This window comes from Curcuma longa, chromosome 17 (assembly GCF_044706935.1).
Source record: "Curcuma longa cultivar G26 ecotype Majalengka, Jawa Barat chromosome 17, ITB_CL_G26_1.1, whole genome shotgun sequence".
Classification (NCBI taxonomy): domain Eukaryota; kingdom Viridiplantae; phylum Streptophyta; class Magnoliopsida; order Zingiberales; family Zingiberaceae; genus Curcuma; species Curcuma longa.
In genome coordinates, this window is record NC_133877.1 from 7,098,675 (window position 1) to 7,120,094 (window position 21,420).

The 21,420-nt window shown below is 35.3% G+C and overlaps 1 protein-coding gene and 1 non-coding gene across 2 annotated transcripts; both read right to left on the bottom strand.

The window, feature by feature from the left end:
• Window positions 1–19,097: 19,097 nt before the first annotated feature.
• On the bottom strand, window positions 19,098–19,240 carry LOC141812033 (small nucleolar RNA snoR136). The gene has a single exon (XR_012600230.1). It is a non-coding gene; the product is annotated as a small nucleolar RNA snoR136 (small nucleolar RNA).
• A 780-nt stretch (window positions 19,241–20,020) lies between these two features.
• On the bottom strand, window positions 20,021–21,150 carry LOC141811901 (late embryogenesis abundant protein At1g64065-like). The gene has a single exon (XM_074699975.1). The coding sequence runs from the start codon at window positions 21,014–21,016 to the stop codon at window positions 20,300–20,302; it is 717 nt and encodes a 238-aa protein (XP_074556076.1). The 5' UTR covers window positions 21,017–21,150; the 3' UTR covers window positions 20,021–20,299.
• Window positions 21,151–21,420: the final 270 nt, after the last annotated feature.

A 21,420-nucleotide genomic window follows, 5' to 3' on the forward strand; every position in this document is an offset into this window, starting at 1 on the left:
TACCAAGTAAATTGAACCGGGTTAGCGTTTGATCTTGTTCTTTCTTATTATTATTTGCTTCTGCTAACTATTTCACAGAGAAAGATCGAAAATCGTTATTCACCCCTTCTAGCGAACGCATCGATCCCAACACAGAGAACCCCTCTTCCAATTGCGAAGGTTGAAGATGTCGTGACTCATCGAAATTGCAACGAAACAAAGGATGTCAGCGGCAGAGAAACCCTCACCGTCGCTTGCTGCCAGCCGTCGATTTCTGTCCAACTAAGCGGTTCTAGCTTCCTCGAGAATCTAGCAGCACGAAGGAATCGAATTGGGTGGATGGGGCTTGGCCAGGAGTTATGCTCCTTCTTAGGGGAATCGCGATCGGAAACGATGAACAGTGGCGCAACCACTGTTCATCACCTATTGTTTTGTGTTTTATCTAGGCAATTAATCAACAGATCTGAGCCGCTGATTTCTGATCCAGTGGAGGAGCTTGATCTGGGGTTTTAGGGAAGCCTAGGATTTGTAAAAATTGATGGATCTTGATCGGGCTTGAGTTAGGTCATGTCCTAAATGTGGCTTGATCAATTTGGGGCAAACTTGGTTCGATACGATCGCGGTTGAACTCGATCTTGGTCCAACTTGAGTCCTACAATCACTTATACTCAATTAATGCAAAATTTGCCAATAAAATCATGGAAATTATAATCAAACCTCAAATTATGCAATATAGCACAAATATGATCGAATCGATTCATTGTGCAATTTATTTTCATGCAAAAAATTCAAAAATGAATCGATTAAAATGCATAAAATCCTAACTCATCAGTTGCTCAACATAGACTTCTTCCTTAATAAAACCATTTAAAAATGCCGACTTCACATCCATTTAAAATAATTTGAATCCCTCGTGAGCAGCAAATGATAGTATTATTCTAATGAATTCTAATCGAGCTACAAGTGCATATGTTTCATCATAATCTAATCCTTCAACTTGATTGAATCCTCTAGCAACCAATCTTGCTTTGTTTCTCACAACTTCTCCCTTATCATCAAGTTTATTTCGATAGATCTATTTTGTATCAATAATTGAGTTTTTCTTTAGATATAGAAACTAAGACCTAAACTTGACTTCTTTCAAATTGAGCCACTTCATTTTGTATTGCTAAAATCTAGTCCAGATCAACCAGAGCATCATCAATAGATCTTGGTTCAATTTTGGAGATCAATGCTACTCGACTTTCTTTATTTCAAAAATATGATCGAGTTCTTGAGTTGTGGTAACTATATGCTCAAGAGGTGACCCTTTTATCATTTCACCCTCACTTTCTTGATTCTCTCTTCCTTGATCGTTTCCCTCGTTCAATGTTAATTTTTCTAACTCAAATTGTATATCTATATCAGTTGTCTTTGTTGGATTTAAAAGTGGATTTTCTTCAAAAATAATACTTAGAGATTTTTTGACTATTTAAGATCTCTTGTTGTATACTCTATATGTTTTACTATGATTTAGTAATCCTACAAGAATACCCTCATTAGTCTTAGCTGAACATTTTTCTAAGTGATCTTTGGTGTTTAAAATGTATATCTTACATCCAAACACTCTAACATGTTTGATTGTTTGAGGTTTTTTAAACCACAACTCATGTGGTGTTTTGTTTAGAAATATATACATTAGGGTTTGATTTTGCACATAGTAGGTCGTGTTTATTGCTTCAACCCAAAGGTAGCTCGGATGTGAGTATTCATTTAGCATATTCCTAATAGCCTCTTGTAAAACTTTGTTTTTTCTCTCAACAACTCCATTTTACTGAGGTGTTCTAGGGGTAGAGATTTCATGTTTATATCATTTTTCCATGCAAAAACATGTGAATATATCATTTTCAAATTCACCTCCTAATCATCAACTATCACAAAATAATATCTACTATCATTTAAAGAGGTATATCGACTGGTATTAAACAAGTCCATGTGAATAAGGTCTAATGCATTTGAAGTACTCATAACACTTTTACCTTTGTGGGCATCTTTAGTTTACTTACTCATTTGACATGCATCGCATAATTTATCCTTTTGAAACTTCAACTTTGGCAATCCTTGAACCAACTCTTTCCTTGATAACCTTTTGGTATTCCTCATGTTGGTATGAGCGAGTCTCCAATGCTAAAGTCAAGTCTCTTCTTCTTTAGACATGAAACACTTAGCAAACACATTAGTAACACCAAATAGATTGACTCGATAAATATTTTCTTTTCTATGGCCTATGAGCATGACAGTGTTAGTTCATTATGCTTGATTAGACATTGAGATGAGTTAAACTTAATCCTATATCCTGAATCACATAGTTGATTAACACTTAGAAGATTGAAAGTCATGTCTTTTACTAATAAGACATTTTTAATCATAAATTGTTTAGAAATTTTAACATCTCCTATTCCTATAATCTTAAGCTCACCACTATTACCAAATGATATGGTACCTTTATTTTTATTCTTAAGTGATGAGAATTTTGATGAGTCTCTCGTCATGTGCCTAGAGCATCCGCTATCTACGAACTATATGGTTATATGCCCCCTTAGTGCATGGCTACTCAAACATGATGAACTAAATGTTTTGGTACCCAAATCTTGGGTCTGACAATATCAATAATATATTGCTTGGGCACCCAAGCTTACACAGTCTTAATCTTTAAAATATTATTTCTACTCATTAAAGACATGAAGTGAATTTCCTTTTATTTTGGCTTATATCCTAAACCTGCTTTGTTATAAACAGTCCTCTGAGCTCCTAGAATTATGTCTAAATATTTAGAACTTGAGTTAAAATTTTCTAATGCATTTTAAAGATCATCTACTTGTAATTTCAGAGATGCATTTTCATTCTTAAGTTCACCTACTAAAATATTGATATTATCATGATGCATACAAGGCTCACATGATGCATTTTCAAGTTTGAATACTTTCAACTCATTTTATAATTTCCTAATCTAACCTTTTGATCTTGACAAAGTATTTGTTAAACATGTGATAGTAGCATACATTTTGTCAAGCTTGGGAGAAGTTACCTCTGATAGATTTGAGAGGTGTCCTAAGGTAATTACCTTACGGTTATACTATTTATTGGATAAATAGTAATTCACTATTTAAGTGCACATTTCATATGTGTTTGATTGGATCTTAAACTCAAATACTGAATATCCGCAATACGATTCATAATAAGAGAGAATTTATGATTAGATCACAACTCGTGAGCATCTCTACATGTGCAATTATGAATGTATTGAAATTATCTCTAGTCAAGGAATTAATGAGCACGGACGTCATCGATTCTGTCAAGACTAGCACGTTTAGACTCCTTGGTTAACCAAGCAGCTGATCTCACTACTGGAGATATTGGATGTTGAGAGTTAAACGTGGATGTTAGTTAAAGGTAACTAGTTCATTGGAGTGACTTGGCTTGAGACTTCATACGGTTATATTCATATGCCAATGAAGATCTCATTGCAACTTAAGTGCGAGCTTCCTTTGACTTGCGGTATTCAAGTCACCTTGGTCATGGAGGCTTATAATTTGACATCTTAAGCAAGCATCTCTGAGGAGGTGTGTACCCGAGATGATTGGGTATAAGTCGAAGTGTCCGAAGGTGTTTGAATAGCCCATAGAGGACTTACCGCTCCTTGGAAAAGGAGACATATACCCTATGACCGCTTGTCAAGATTGTTACTAAAAGTCTTTGGTCAAAGCATTACATGTCAAGAGTACGGTACTCTTGGACACATGTATGAGTAACTTGAATCCATAGAATAAGAAAGAAGCTTGGGCTAGGTGTGACGTAGTTATCCTAGTGAGGACCGACATATAGACCATGTCCTGAACCAAGCGGGTATAAGACGGTAAAAGGAACAAGACACGTTTAATTGGAGTTGATGAAAGGTTTAAAAATGTTCTGGAATCAATCATTGATTTTTTGATCAATTGGGGATCATGATGTACTACTGGATGTCACTTATGATCATTCCGTAATTAATGGTTAATTACGGACGACCAACATAACTAGGAACCTATTGGGTCACACGCATAATAAGTTCTCCGAAGGACTTAAAATAAGTTTGAGAATTAGATTCTCAGAATGAGAGAAATAAAATCTGGTTGGACCAGACAAAGGATAATATGATGAAATTCATCTTATGAAGATGAAACAAACGAAACTGATTTCGTTCAAATCAGAGATCATTTGGTTAGTGAACCAAATGATTCAGTTTTGAATAAAAATTGAACCAACTTAGTTTAGTTCATGATAGAAGATATTTTGGAAAAACGGATGTGATGAGAAGCTTCGTCTTATGAAGATGAAACGAATAAAGCTGGTTTGGATCAAATCAGAGTTCGTTTGGTTAATGAACCAAGCAATTTAGTTTTGAACCAGGTCCAGTTCGATTCGCTACAGTGTTGAACCCGGTTAGGGTTCTTGGCTTTCCAATTTTCTCCACCCGAACGCGCCGCACAATGTTTCTTCTCCTCATGCGATAAAAATAGGGTATCATGCCCTATTCATTTTTTTGCTCGCGGAAACCCTACGGCGGGCGCAGCTGTTGCTTTCGGCGGGCACAGAGGTGGCTTCCGGCGGGCGCGGCTATTGCTTCCGGCAGGATTAGAGTGGCGCTACTACTTCTTCCTCCCACGTGACGATGTTGCTTCTTCCGGTTTTCTTCACCGCATCGCGTCTTCCCCGCGATCGCACCTTCGCGCGATCGCTCGCCGGCCGCCGAGCGTGGAGAAGGAAGGAAGGCATAGCAAACCCTAGGGCTATTCATCCTCTTCCCGGCCGCTCCCTCCTGTGCGAGCGCCGCTGCCACCCGCGAGAGCAGCCCGAGCTATCGGATCCGTCGCTCCGTCCGATTGTGATCGTGTCTCTATTTGACTGGGATCGTGCCTCCCTACCGGCTGCAATCCCGCCCGAGCACCTGCTGGCCGCAAGCAAGAAAATAGAGGATCGGGAGTGGTTGTTCTTCATCTTCCCGGTGAAGCGCTGCCATCCTTTGCTTGCCTATGATGAGGAGGAGATGAAGCCAGAAGCCCTGTTTCTGTGTCCTATTGCTGTGTGAAAAACAAGGGAACATTCCCTATTTCCAGCCGTGTACGAGAGGGAGAGAAAAGCCCTGTATTGGTTTTTTTTCTAGAGTGAGCAATTTGTGAAATTGTAGACAAAGTGACTATCAATTATTGTCGGAAGTTTTGCCATGAGGATGTTGTTCATCATTGGTCGTTTGACGACTATGTATAATCCTCTTGGAAGCTTGCGAAGCTTCTAAAGAATTGTTCCATCATTATCGGAAAAGGATTTTCGATTATTTGTCCTAAATTGGCAATCAATAGTTGACTACCAAAAGCTACATCGAGAATATGATTCTCGGTGATAGTTGAAAAGCCCCGGAATGATCGTGACAAACGTTGTTGCGTGATTTCCGAAATAAGGCTTCTCTCGAATCGATCATCGGCTAGTACCGAAGACGATGATGCGACTCATGGCTTCTGAAGCCGTCCTGACAAGGACTTGGCGTGGATCACCAGTAGAGGCGGGACTTCGGCGAGGACCGCTCGATTGATGCCAATACCGCTCAATGTAATCATCCGTGAGGTACGCGTTTAGAATAATTTACTATTCTAAAAATTTTAATTTTCTGTCATGTCTTGTACACTATTATTTCCTTCTATGCATGTGTGTGTTATGTAATAATTAGTTTTAATTATTTGTTTATTTCTGTTGTGCACGTTTTCGAAACGTGTAAATACACGCATTGCACCGAGACGATCCCAACAACCTCATCATCATTGGATGATGACTCACTTGAGGATTCCACAACTTCACTATGACTGTCTTCATCTTCGCAACTCTTTACATTGCTTAACACCATAAGTATCACGTGCCTTGGATTCTTCCCTTCATCTTCCTCCGATGAGCTCGAAGAGCAATCATCCCATGTGCTTTCAGGCCCTTCTTCTTATTCTTCTTAAGTTTGTCCTCCTACCTCTTTAATTCTGGACACTCTGACTTAAAGTGTCCTTTTCTATTGCACTCATAGCAAACCACATCAATTTTAAACTTAGTTTTTTTTAGAGATTTACCTTTCATCTTGCTATCATTTAAGATCTTATTGACATCCTTCTTGTTGAATTTTCGAGATCTTCTCATCATTTTTCTTATAAAATTTGTCATCTCGCTTAACGAACTCTCTTCCTCACTATCGCTTTCTTGATTGGATTCAAATGAAGTTTCTTTTTTCCTTTCCTTTTTCTTCTCTTTACCCTTTTTCTTGCTCTTTTCACCTGCAACCAAAGCTATATCCTTCTTCTTATGGTTTGCATTTTCTTGTCCATGCAATTCAAGTTTATAAAATAGTTCATCTAGTTTAACAATTGACAAGTCTCTTGAAACTTTATAGGCATCCATCATGGATGCCCACAATGTGCCTCTAAGGAAGGATTCAAGGCATACCTGATGAGATCTCTATTCTCTAACCTTTCTCCAATGATATGAAATCCATTCAATAGTTTTTTGAACCTTCTGTGAAGTTGACTCATGGTTTCACCTTCTTTCATTATGAAATTCTACATTTGGTTGATGAGAAGGTCTCTCTTTGCAATTCTGGAGTCCTTAGTGCCCTCATTGAGCTCAATCAACTTATCTCATAGTTCCTTGGCACTTTTGAATAGGCCGACCTTGATCCATTGCTCGGAGCTCAATCCACACTGCAGTGTAACGACCGCTTTGACATTTGCTTGTGACTTTCATTTTTTATCTGTTGGTCATCTAGTTGACTCTAATACTTTGTCATTCTTATCTATTGGCTCAGAGAGCCCTCAGTTATGGAAAACCATTTATCTATTTTAGTTCTTAGGTAGTACTCATGCGACTCTTGTGAAGTTTCTTCCCTTAAAGTACGGTGGTCGTGTAGTGTTGTGACCCTCTTTCAAAGATATTTTGTTGTTCTAAGCTTGGCTCCTTTGGATGTAAGTCCTCAGAAGCAACCTTGCTTTGATACTACTTGTTAGGACTTGTTAGCTAAAGGGGGGTTGAATAGTTCAAATTGGGGGGTTGAATAATTCAAATTGTTTAGCCTTGAACTAGGGCAGCGGAAACTTTCCAGTGAATCGACCACTCCACACACATAACGCTAACTCGGATGATTTTACTTGATATCCACCTCCTTGAGGCGAGTAATCCAAGGATCCACTTTTAGCTCACCACTTCCACTAATCCTTCTCCTTCTCGGACAAAGTCCGAAGGCGGAGAAACCTTCTTACAGTATGGATTACAATGATTTGCAAAAATAATAGCAAAAGCATAAAGAAGAAGAGGAGAAGTTTTACAATGATCTTGAGAGTTTTGCATCTTCATCTTTAAAAAATTGTTCCAAGTTGAGTAGTAGAACACTAGATGGCTTCTTCAACACTTGAGCAAGAAAACTTAGAACTTTGAGCATGAACAATAACCATACAACGGCTAACTTTCTCCTTTTATACCTACTCAACTTTTTTGAAATTTGTTCAATTGATTTATCATATCAGTTGATTGATTTGGTCAACAACCAAATAATGACTTTTGAACCTTCTAAAATGGTGTCTAATTTTGTTAATTTTTAAATATCAGTCGAATCGATCCATATACTAGTCAACTGATATGGTTGATCGAATCACTAGTCAAATCGATTCTCTTTTATTTACTTCTGAAATAGAATTAGTCAATTGATATCATGCATCAATTGAATCGATTCTCTTCTATTTACTTACGAAACAAAATCAGTCAACTGATATCACATATTATTCGAATCGATTCTCTTCTATTTGCTTCCAAAACAGAATCAGTCAATTGATATCACATATCAATCGAATCAATTCTTTTATGTTTGTTTTCGAAACATAATCAGTCGACTAATATAATAAATCAATTGAATCGATTCTATTCTATTTATTTTTAAAATAGAATTAGTCGATGGATATCTCTTATCAGTCGAATCAATTCTTTTCTGTTTGTTTCTGAAATAGAATTAGTCGGCTGATATTCCTTATCAGTCGAATCGATTCTCTTATTAAACCAAATCAATTTGACTAACATGTGAATTGGTCAACTGATATGCAGAATCGAAGCTAAATAGAAGTCTTTTTAGGATATCATTCGATTTATAATTCACTTTCAATTGACTGATACCAATATCAATCGACTGGATATCATGATCAATTAACTGATGGAAGTTTTTAGTTATTCTAATAACCAATTTCGTCTAAGAGTTTTCTACTTACATATCCCTATTACCTCTCTAGCCTTTTGATGAATTCTTTCCCTTAAAAATTGATCCACTTGCGTATCCAATCCGTGATACGCTTGATTTTTCTTTTCTTGCAAGAATCTGGTCATTGACTTTCTTAGACTTCACTTGCCTTACATCTATCCTTCTGATCTGTAAGGACTTCCTCTCGTCTAGAGTTCACTTTTTGACTTTCTTGAACTTCTCTTTTGATGCAGGAGCATCCAAAAATTTTTATTATTAACTTTGATAATTTTTATTTTTAGTAATTTTTAGAGTTTTTGATATTTAGAGTAGTTTTGAAAAGTTCTATTTTTTATTTTAGGATTTTTTTTTAAAATTCGTTTAGGATTTTTAGGAATGAGTTTGTTAAGAATTTTTCTTAAGATTTTATATTTGAAGTCTGTTTAGGATTTTTAGGATTTCGAGTCTGTTAAAAAATTTTTCTTTTTATTAGGAATCTTTCTTTTCAAGTTTGTTAAGAAATTTTTCTTTTTATGAGGAATCTTTCTTTTAGAGTTTGTTAAAAAAAAATTTATTAGAAATCTTTCTTAGAGTTTGGATCTGTACATACATTTTATGAGTTATATTTAGGGAAGAGAAAATTTTGATTTAATAATATTTTTGACAATGCCGTTTATTTTCCTATCCCTTGTTATTCTTTCGAATTAACATGTTTTAGAAGATTATTTTTGACGTTCACAGTTGAACCAACAGATTCAATATTGCCCCCGAGATAATCACGATTCCGTCTGCCGTCAGTTGGTATCAGAGCATTATCCGCAGGATAATCGTTATCCCGTTCAACGTCACATTTGTCTTACATCTAGCCTTCTTACCTATAAAGACTTTCATGCATACTTGATACACAAGTTAGTTTTTTATAATTTTACTCTAAACTTTACTGAAATCAACCATCAAAATTATAATTCATGAGTATGATTGCATCAACAACTTATATACAATGCATTGCATGTGTTTGACGAAAAAATTAATCTGATGTATTTTGTCCTTCACAAATATTGTAATTTAGCCGATAACTACTCACAGAATAATTAGCATCGCATGTATATACATCGAGAAGTGTCATCGATTACGATCGTGAGGCTAAAATAGATTATCTCTTCGGCAAGGATCAGGAAACGCTCATGGTTGTAGCATCATCTCCATCAACATCATCTTCCTACAGACAGTGTTTATCCAACTACTATAATCTAACTTTTACTGTAATATTTAAACAATGAAGAAATATCTTAAGCAAGTCCATAAATCAGTTAGAAGTATAAGGACTCACTAATATTGCATAATTGAACAAGAGACTTTAAAGTTTGCCACTGACATGGATGCCGACGTGGAGATGATATACAATGCGGAAGTCTGTTACTGATGTAGATGTCCAGTATGTAGTCCACAATACTGATTTTGTCCTGAGACAATAATTTAATTAAAGAATGAGAGAAGATTTATATATAGTGCTTGCCTAATTAATGTAACCAGTTTAATATAATATTTTTTTTATTATCAAAATCGCTAAATTTATATAATCACCATTTTAGTTAAATTAAACCACCTAGCTCAGTAGGATTAGATCAAACTTAATCCATCGAAGAGATTGTCAAGTAGGAGAGCTTCGAAGAAGAAACTAATTAAGCCTATACATGGCCTTCGAGAAAAAAGGAAATTGATTGATTTTATTGTAGAACCGAATTGGATATTCGAGTAAAAAAGTCCAACATGAGAGTTCATGAACTGGGCGTTGGTCCCTTGGATGGTCCATGGGATGGTGGGAATGCATGCATGAACCTTTTTTAACTTTAAGTCGATATCGTTGTGCCATCCACATCTCGCTACGTGCCAACGCCTGTTGTCCTGAATTACAAGTGCATCGGTGCATGCATGAATATTGTTGATTCCTACAAGAATGTAAGAGGACACTGAAATCGATTAACAGTGCCAGTTCGATTGATTGAATTAACAGTGGTACTCGCGGTTTTCATGCATTGAACCCATTCGAAATTATGAAAAAGGTGCATTTACTTTTGTAAGTTTTTTTAAATGCCTTTTCCAACCTTATTTTCCTTTAATATGTTGTGTGTCTTCTTGTGCACGCAGCATCCGCAACTAAATACATGTCCAAGCAAGTCAGGACGTCCGAAAATGATTCAAATGCCTCACTCACTTAGTCGTGGACGGATGTCATGCACGGGACAACGTGCAAGCTAACACCTCTCTCACTACATATAGAAGTTTGATATGTTGTGCCTTCTTATGCGCGCAACATCCACAACATAGTGCACATTCGGACAAGTCGGAGCGACTGAAAGTGATCTTGGCGTCCCGCTCACTAAATCATGGATATATATATATATATATATATATATATATATATATATATATATATATATATATATATATATATATATATATATATATATATTGTGCGCCTTCGTATGCACGTAGCAGTGTCATAAATTGAGTGCGCGTCAGGACAAGTTGAGGCACCCAAAGTAATCGGGATGCCCCGTGTACTCATTCCCGGATGGATGTCACAATCAGGAAAATGTGCAAGGTATCTTTACCTCCCCCCCCCCCCCCCCCCCCCCCCCTCTCTCTCTCTCTCTCTCTCTCTCTCTCTCTCTCTATATATATATATATATATATATACACACACGTTTATAATATGTTGCACGCTTTCTCATTCATGTAGTGTCCGCGATTGAGTACGCATCGGAGCGCGTTCGCCCCCCCCCCCCCCCCCCCCCCCCCCCCCCCCCCCCCGTTGCAGACGAATGTCACACACAGAAAGATGTGCAGGGTGTCTTTTAATTTCCTAGTATGCTAGTGTGTAATTTTCTCAGTTGTATGTTCCTAGTTTAACTTCTTTCTTTTAATTTGCTCAGTTGTATGTACTTTGTTTCCTGATAATAAAATCAATGTGTCTTAATATTATGGCCGAGTAGAACTATTTTTTTAGGTTAAAGAAAAAGGCTCTGGTCTTCTCTTTTTCTTGAATATGTCCTTAGTCCTTATCTAAGTAATCTCTAAGATGAACAGTACCTATCGAGATCTAGAAATTGTTGGTCGATAAGACCCCTACTACTAAGTAAGGCAAGACAAACTGACATCATAAGACCTGAAGATAACCGAGCATAGTACCAACACTAGTTGTTCACAGGTAAGGCTCACTAGAAGATAAATAAGAATAAACCAAGACTATCTCTACTTTCCTAGCCTAAATCTTTTAAAACAAAAACAAGTTTGCTCCTGCTAGCTACATGTAAATCGTGTGTGTGTACTATGTATATATATAAGGATTTGATATCCTGTGTGTCTTATAATGCACGACCCGTCCACAACAGAATATTCGAGACACCTGAAACAGTAATAGTATCTTTTATTATTTTTTTATTTTTTGGCATATGATTAAGTCATTTAAGATTTTTCTTTTAGGATTTAGGAGCTAAATTATAGTATTAAGCATAAAAAAAATTTTAAATGAAAAAAATTAGTTGCTCATGGAGTCTGCCTGATTGTTCTTATCCGGCACCCCCATGAGCAACTAAATTTTTTCATTTAAAAATTTTTTTATGTATTTAATACTATAACTCAACCACAAAACCATAAAAGAAAAAGTTTAAATGACTTAACCGTAACTGTAAGTCAAAAAATAAATAAATAAATATTACTATTCACATTCCAGGCATCCAAAATCCTTCTGGACGATTCAAATATTCTATCGCGAACGAATCATGTATTATATGTTAAAACCGATGGAATCAAAATACCTCCACAATGATATGATATTGTCCACTTTAGGCCTAAGCCCTCATGGCTTTATTCTTGGGTTCTTCCCAAAAGGTCTCATACCAATGGAGATACTTTTCATCCTTTTAACCCCATGATCTTTTCCATTTACTTTAGATGTGGGACTATGTTTGCACCCTTGCAACCCAACAATCCTCCCTCAAATAAAGGACCACAGGTCCCCCTCAACGTCGTTTTTTGATGTCTGAATCCTCGACCCACCAGGACTTTTTTTGTCCCTCGGTCCACCCGACCTACTAGGACTTCCTACCTAGCCGCAGCTAGGACTTTTTGCCCCTCAGTCCATCCGACCTACTAGGACTTCCCACCTAGTCGCAATTAGGACTTTTTGCCCCTCGGTCCACCCGACCTACTAGGACTTCTCACTTGGTGTCTGGTCCTCTTGATTCAGACACAGGAGCACCCACTTCCTTTGTTTAAGGTTCAAACCACATGGTTAGATCTGGATCATGGCTTATCCGACGGTTAGTCCGGTGAAGAGCGGTCTCACTCTAATACCACTTGTTAAAATCGATGGAATCAAAATATCTCCATAATGGTATGATATTATCCACTTTGGGCCTAAGCCTTCATGGCTTTGTTCTTGGGCTCTCCCCAAAAGGTCTCATACCAATGAAGATATTTTCCATCCTTTTAACCCTATGATCTTTTCCATGTACTTTAGATGTGGGACTATGTTTCCACCCTTGCAACCCAATATTATAAGGCACGTAGGATTTTAAATCCCTATATATATATATATATATATATATATATATATATATATATAAAATACTACAAAAATATAGGGTATTATATGAAAATATGAATTTTTTTCGTCGACAAACTTTGCGATGAAATTTATTTTCGTCATCAATTTGCAACGAAAATAGTTTAGTTACCTAAATTAAAATAGATTAATTTTTGTCGCAATAATTGTCGTTATTGGGCGATGAATTCTAGACTCGTTGCCAAATTTGGCTACGAATCATGAATTCGTCACCAAAATTTGGCGATAAATTTATGATTCTTCACCAAATTTTGGCGACAACAAATTTGTTTGTCGCCAAATTGGCGACGAAACCGAGTGACCAAATTCACCAAATTGGCGATGAAAAATTTTGTTCGTCGCCAAAATTTGTTCATCACCAAATATTGGATGTTTTGATACTTTATTGTATGTTTGGAGGATGATTTTGTATGTATGTTTTATTAATGTTAATGTTAGGATGTGTTTGTTTCATTACAATTAGTTATTGTAATTAATATGTTGTTTGTTTGCTAATTAGGATGTGTTTGTTTGTTAAGTTGTGATTGTTTGTTATATAGGATGTGATATGATGATTGGTTGTGGTTTTGTAAAGTATAGAATGGATTGGTGGGTTTATATATAAATAGAATTCATATTAGAATTGAATGGAATGAATCTGTGAAAAATTTTAATGGTTTACGATGAATTTTGCGACAAAAATAGATTCGTCGCAAAAGTATCATAATTTCACTGTGCTATCGAAATATTAGCGATGAAACCATTTTTCGTCACCAAATTCTTGACGAAAATGGGTTTTCATCGCCAAATTGGTGATGAACGGAGTTTTCGTCGCCAATTTAGTGACGAAACCAAATTTTTGTCGTCAAATATACCGATAAAAATCATGTTTCGTCGCTAAATTTGGCGATGAAACTTATTTTTATCCCCAAATTGGCAACGAAAACTGTGTTTGTTGCCAAATCTCTCCATTTTCCTTAGCCTCTATATTGCAACAAAATCAATTTTCATCGTCAAATTTGTGACAAAAATAAATATTCGCCCCCAAAATTATGACGAAACTAAATTTTCATCGCAAGTAATAAATAGTAAATTTTGCGATGAAAATATTTTCATTACAAATTGGCGACGAAAAATATATTCGTCGCAAAATCTACAACGAATAAATATTTTTTCATCGTAGAATTTTGTGACGAGCTATTATCAACGAAAAAAATTTTGTTACAAAATTCGTTGCCAAATATTTTACGACAAAAATATTTTTTATTTTCATCGTAAAATTCATCACAAAATGCTCTTAATTTTGTAGTGTACCATATGATTTGTTTAAAAAATGAATAACGGAAATTCTCAATTTGAAAAAAAATGACCTCGTTAGATTGAAGAATATCTGTAAAGTGTTTATTTTAACGACGTAAATCGATAATAAATAAATAAATATCAAAACATAAGACAATGTAGACATACAATGCTCCACGAGCTATACATAAGCTAAAGACAAACACAACACTAGCTATTTTAGAGGTTCCAGTTGTTGGACTACCATAATTATGCCCACTACAACTAGACCCAGCCCAGACTTGTAATCTGTCAACGGACCGGGTATCCATTGATCCAATTGTCAGATCAGTTACGATTCCAACTTAATAAAAATTGTGAACCGACAGTTAACTATTGATTCGGCCCGTCGATTTTTTTTAGCATTGTAAATCAATGATTCTGACTGTTGGAATCGTTGATTAACTGATCGTTCTAGCCGTTGGGATAAAGGGAGATTTTTTTATATTTTTTCAACATTTGAGATCATTTGATCATTTTTTTTATCAATGACTACTATTTAGTATCTGTTACTCTTTAAATTCTATAAATAGAAAGTTCGTTTCATTATTTCATATTCAACTTTTCTACTCTCATTCTCAATTCCGCAATCTCTATACGCTTTCAACTCCAATTCTATACACTTTTGACTTCCACTTTCGATTACAATGAAAGGAGGCCGAGGAAGTTCATCATTTCGATCTCGAATGAGCAAGAAAATACTAAATCTGAAAAATGAGCTCAATATTTAATCCACCGATAATGAGATTGAATAACTTTCGACACCTGAAACATAAGAAAGTATAAATGTAATTCTTTCTAAGGTTCGAGAAGTTCCTCCTTTAAAATCTTCTATTTTTACTAAATATTTTAAGGTTGCTCTTTTGTCAGGAGAATTGCATACAAAATATAAACACAGTAATACTTCTATAAATTCTAAGCCGACGGTGGCTATGGGTTGTTGAAATGACACGTAGAAATGAAGTGCCCAATAAAATATGAAATCAACCGTTCTCAAATATAATTATCTAGATTTCTACTAGTGGAAGTAGTGATTTTGATTTATTTTTATATTCTGATAATAAATTAATAGAATTATTAGTTAGATTTATTTCCGTAGATCATCTTTCATTTAGTTTTGGATTTAAATACATTTTTAAAAAATTTTAGAAAGAATCTCTTAATATATCTGCTAAATTTGTTTCTAAAACTATACTTACTCATATAATTAAAAAATTAGTAAAATAAAAAAAATTAATCGAAGAATTTAATAAATTAAGTAATAAAGTTTCTTTATATTTCGATATTTGGAGTGATCATTGATAAACACAATTACATATGGGTGTGATTTACATTAGATCGATAACCTAGAATATTTAAAAAAGATTATTAGTTTATAGAATTTTTGATGAATCACATACTGCTCACAATATCTCATAAATATTATATTTAATTTTAATATATATATATATATATTAACTTATAAAATATTTACAATATTATTTAATAATCTAATTCTAATATCGCTAATATTGATGAACTAAAATTTACATGTCAATTTATTATTAGTGGTTTATTTTTTTTCATATTTGTTGCATATGTCATGTTTTAAATTTATATATTTAAGATGAATTAAAAATTTTAGAAAATAATATTAAATCAATTAGACATGTTATTTTTTATTTATGGTCACATCCATCTATAAGGAAACAATGGGATAAATTTTATAAAAATAATGAAATGAGACTTAAAAGTTTTTATGTAACATACCAATATGTTAAAATTTAACATATCAATTGTTACATGATTGATTTCAATATAAAGAATTATCATGTTCATTTTTTACACAAACTATTAATAATATTAATATATATTTATTTTTGCATTAATAAAATATTTATAATAGTATTTATGAAAATTTAAAAATATTTAATGATACAACCAAAATAACTTTTTTTATTTTTATTATTTTATTTCTCATTTAGTTTTAATAAAATTTTTTAATGTAGTATTAGTTTTAAATGAAGCTAGTATTAATAAATTTTTATCTTCTTGTGTATTAGCAATGAAAGCAAAATGGAAAAAAAATATTTTATTCATATTCTTGAAATTTATTTAATTGTATGTGCTTTAGATCTAGATATAAATTAGAAGTTTTATAAGAAATATTAATTTTATATAATAATTTTTGAATTTTATTTAAAGATTTTTTTTCTTGATCCTAATAATATTATATGTAATATTAAAAATTATTTATATGATATTTATAAAAAATATAGTATAAAATATAGAATATAAACTAATATATATGAAAGTAGTAGTAATTAAAAATTACAGAAGCATAACTTTTATTAAAAGGACGGGCGAAACATCCATAAGGATTCTATAGTTCCACACAAGAACTTGAGAATTATTTTATAACTTCTTTTGATTTTAATGAAACAGATAGCGAAATAGATTTTAACATCCTAAAATAGTGATCACACAAAGCTTAAAGTTTTCCTATCCTCCCCATAATCACCAAAAAAATTTTAACTTGTCCAGTATCAACAGTTGATGTGGAATAGACGTTCCGTGTCGATGATAACATATTGGATGAACAACGATCGACTTTGTCTTTCAATTCATTGAAAACTCAAGCATTACTCGACGATTGGACCAGAGCCAAAAAAGAATCCAAAAAATACAACTTTTAGATGGCGAAATCGAAGAATTTGATACCGAATAAAAGAATATTACAAGAACAAAAAACTAAGATAAATAGCAATATCACGTTTTAAGATAAAAGAGTAAAAAGGTAAAAGAACGATGTGGACTTTAATTCTCCTATACCCTAAAGAGATATGTAGGTAACTTAAATAAATGTAAATCCTTTTTATTTTTATTTTTTATAAAATTATAATTTTAAAAAAATTTAATATAATAATCTTGAACTGTTATGAATCATGAAAAATCATAAATCAAACCATGATTTGACGGTTCCAAACTATGAACCATAATCATTCTTGGACGATTAAGATTCAGAATCGATCAATCAAAAATCATCGAATCATCAATTCCAAATCATGATCGGGTCTAACTACAACTAACTCTTCCACTACATTTGGGTTGAACTAGTAGCGTTGAATGTCAATCACAATCAGGCTCCAATTTTTCTCAGATAAAAACTCTGACAATGTCTTAATAATAAATTTTCTCTGCATGTTTCTCCCCCTACTTCCTTTGTTTCATTCATCCAAATGGATGCTTAAACTCATCACCATGTGTAAATAGCTAAAAGTCAAGGAGAGCCTCTACTTTTTCGACAAAAGATAAAATTTATTACTTTAATAATCTTACATAATCGACTCCACGATCATCTATAAAAAAGTAAATCAAAAAACTATAATTGATCACGCCGAAGGAGGACATTGTCTCGACTACGCCAAGATTCAACCCTTATCCATTTCAATAACTTTGTTTTATCATAACCAACTCAACTATACTCCGAAAATAAAAAAAAAAACCTCCCACTATACAATGGTAAGGCAATTGATAAATTCACTTAACATCACGATTCAATAACTAACTAGCACATGCGCTAAAATTATTAATTGGTGGAGCTACGTTACCTTCAACGCACAATTCGATTACACAATTATATACTTAGATTAATAATAATAATAATAATAATAATAATAATAATAAATAAATAAATAAAAAGAGCGTCCTAATTTTTTAAAATAAAAAGGTGCCTTTCAAAAGAGTGTTTTGAATCTATATTAAAAAAATGAATTTATTTTTTAAACGTAATTATTTTTAAGTTATAAGTTTAAAATTTTAGTTGTCCTAATTGTTTCTCAGTATTTACAACAATCTATAAATTATTTTCCCTTAAATTAGATCTGAATTATTTATATTTTTTTAGACACATAACTTATTTATGTTGCTAATTATATTTTAAAATTATAAAGCTATTTTATATAAATGTAAATATAAAGCATATTAATCATTTTATAAACTTAATTTCTTTTACATATCAAATTGATTTCTTTGAACAATCTAATCATCCTAAATTTACCATCCAACCTACTTCTTTGTCAAACAATATAAGAACATTGACTGACCATCAAGATAAAAGTGTTTGGCTAAGATTCGTATCAAATAAAAATTATTGCACTCTTATGGTTCATCTAACTTTAATTAATCTATTAAAAATGACTCATGTTGGACAGATGTGATTCCTCTTAATAATGATTTTATAGGCCTAATATGTTTAATGAGCCCTACTGCATTTAATTACTCTAAGCTACACATGTTAATTTTTTTATGAATTTAAACATGAACAGAAGTGCTTGACAATGGGCATGAGTGGACTTCCGAGGGTAAGCTTTACAAGTCAATCAAACACTTGTTATTAAGGTTTTATATTCATATTTAGCCTTTAAATACTCTTGCATACTCTATGACTAGTCAACTAGGATCCATGACTCATCGACTCTAATGGATTGCAAATGATCTAATGGATGGATTGTAAATGATGACGTGTCATCATGAAAACGCAGCATGATACATTACACTACATGGATGTGAAATCCAAGTCATGTTACGTTTTGATGTAGTGTGTCATTTCTCTTTTTTTATTTATCAAATGAATACCATTGCACTCTTATTATTCCTTTAAATGTGTCCATATTTATTTTCACCAAGTAATTACCAAAAGTTTTTGATAAAGTGTTTAATAGTTGCCAAGGTCTCTGATAGGCACAAAATAAACGGTGTTGTACTTATGAATTTGCATAATTGGGCTATCAAACACTCCATAGTGTCAAACAACTACTAACAAAAGAGTATATTTCTTTCATCTTTGTATCTTCTGTTTCCTAGATAACTTCCACTTGTCTTCTAGTCACCACACACTAAAGAAGATTGAATGTAAGGGCATGTAGCTCACCAACGTCCAAATGCAGCACGATTTCGATTGCATCGGATAGCGAGGGAGCAGTGTGATTTATGCTTCATAGCCTACAATGGACCATAGAACGTGATAGTAGATCTAAGTTCATTAACCGTGATGAAGCAGAGATTTGTGTTTTCAAAAAGTTCAAAAAAACAATAACGAAACACATTTTATAAAAAAAAAAACTAACTTTCAGAAATTGCTGCAATAAAACCCTAAACCTTTTTGGGGAAAAAAAACAGGACAAAATCATTCAGATCTCCGTGGAAGTCTGAGGATGACGAGATTAAGAAACAGATCCATGGGCAGCCAGACTTCAATATGTCTGAGTGCCCAAATCTTGCTCCTTCTGCGGAGGCAAACTTGGAGAACATAGCATCGCGCGAGAGGGCGATGCCTCCGCTGCTCCGCAGATCCCTTCGAAGGGGAAGAGGATCGAACAGAATAAAACAAAAGATGCGAAATGAGATGAGAACGGAGGAAGCTCAGAGAATATGAACCAGATAAGGCTTCACATCGCCGGATTGGATGTGGAATCGAACTGGTGATCTGAGTCGAGAACGATTTCTCACCATCGCATCCTCCGTCAAGAAAGATAAGAAATTAGAACGAGAACGAGGAGGGCGACTCACGCACCTGAAGAAGCTGCGAGGCGAGGAGGATGGGTTTTAGGGCTACAGCCACTGTGCGGCAATTTATAGGCTGAATGACTTGGGAACCTCATGTGGCTCCAGCCCATTTTTTGGGCCGACAAGTAAATTTGCGAGAACAAAAATGAAATCCAGCAAAAATCCAATTCAATCAAGATTTTTTTTTTTCCTTATCAACTGAACAAGAGCAATCTTAAGACAATTTCTGAATAACAGGAGTCGAAAACACACTTTCCGGCAACCCACAAATCTCATTCCCTGATGTCCAAATCGGTGACCTACTCTCATTTCTTTTTCATCCGAACAAAATTTCCCTCTAATAATCCTTCTCTACCTAATTAATTGACCTATATGTATCATCACTTGAGCTAATCTCCACCTACTAATTCAACTTCGTCTTCTCTATCCAACAATTGCCAACAAATCGTTGAATTCCGTTCTCCTTATCAAAATCGCATTTCATGTAACCAATCTCATTCACAATCAAGAAGCGGGAAACACGTATCAGAGCCAGATAACATTTCTATATGTTATTAACTGACATTTGCAGAGCATTGGTTGGTGGTGACCGAGGCCTGGCGGAAGGTGTAGAGCGTCAGCGTCAGGCTGCAGTTCATGGCGATCTCGATCTTGCGCTTGTACACGCCGAGCACGCTCACCTTCCCGGATACGTCCGTGAAGCTGGTGAACTCAACGGTAGCCGTCCCTCTGGTTACCATCTCCGGCGTCACGTTCATCCGCCGTGCCACGCGAACGGTCAGCACGTCCACGGTCGCGGTCAGTCGCGACGTCCGCCGCGCGCCCACCTTTCCCTCCGGCAAGTACGCCACTCCCACCGTCTCCCCGCCATAGTAGAGTTCGGTGGCGCTACGGCCGAACCGGAACGACGCCACGTTGGGGTTCCTGAGGGATAGGTCGGCCAGCAGCGTGGCGTTGACGCACACCAGGCTGTCGCCGCCGAAGTCCCCGGGCTCGGCGCTGAAGCGAGGAAGCGAGATGTCGTTAACTATCAGCGTGGGGTCCTTGGCCCTGAGCACAGTGAGGGAAAGGATGAGGACGGTTAGGCCGAGGAGGACGACGGTGGCAGCGCAGCACCCGCAGCACCACAGCGCGCAACGCCTCTTCCGGAGGTAGTGCACCGAGCGCCACCGGTTGGCCTCGTCGTGCTCGCCGGAGGAAGCCACGGCCACGGGTGCCACCGCAAGGGGGACAACCTGCTCCTTATCGTCCTGCTTCCAAGCATCAGCCATGTTGATTTGGTTATTAGAATTACGTGTGTTTAAATTAATTGGAAGAGGGCTAGCGGCTGAGCTTTGTGGTTGTTTTTGTTTGATGACAGTCGACAGAGGCGACACGCCATCAGTGATCGGTCTTGTTGGTGGACTTGACTTCACTAACTACTGATCCTTCAAGATGTAGCCGTCGGTTATTATATTAAACACACGGATTACTTGTTAATTTTGCTGCTAGACCGAAAGACTAAAACTTCCTTGGAACTGTGTTTAAGCTTTTAATTACTCCTGTAACAGTGATTGAAAGCAAAGCATGGTTAAATTTTCCGCGAGATAAGATAAATTGGAAAGAAGAAGGGTTATGAGGAAAAAAACCCTGCTTGACTTGAAAGGTCGCTGGGAAAGCGGTCGGGAGCTGCCGT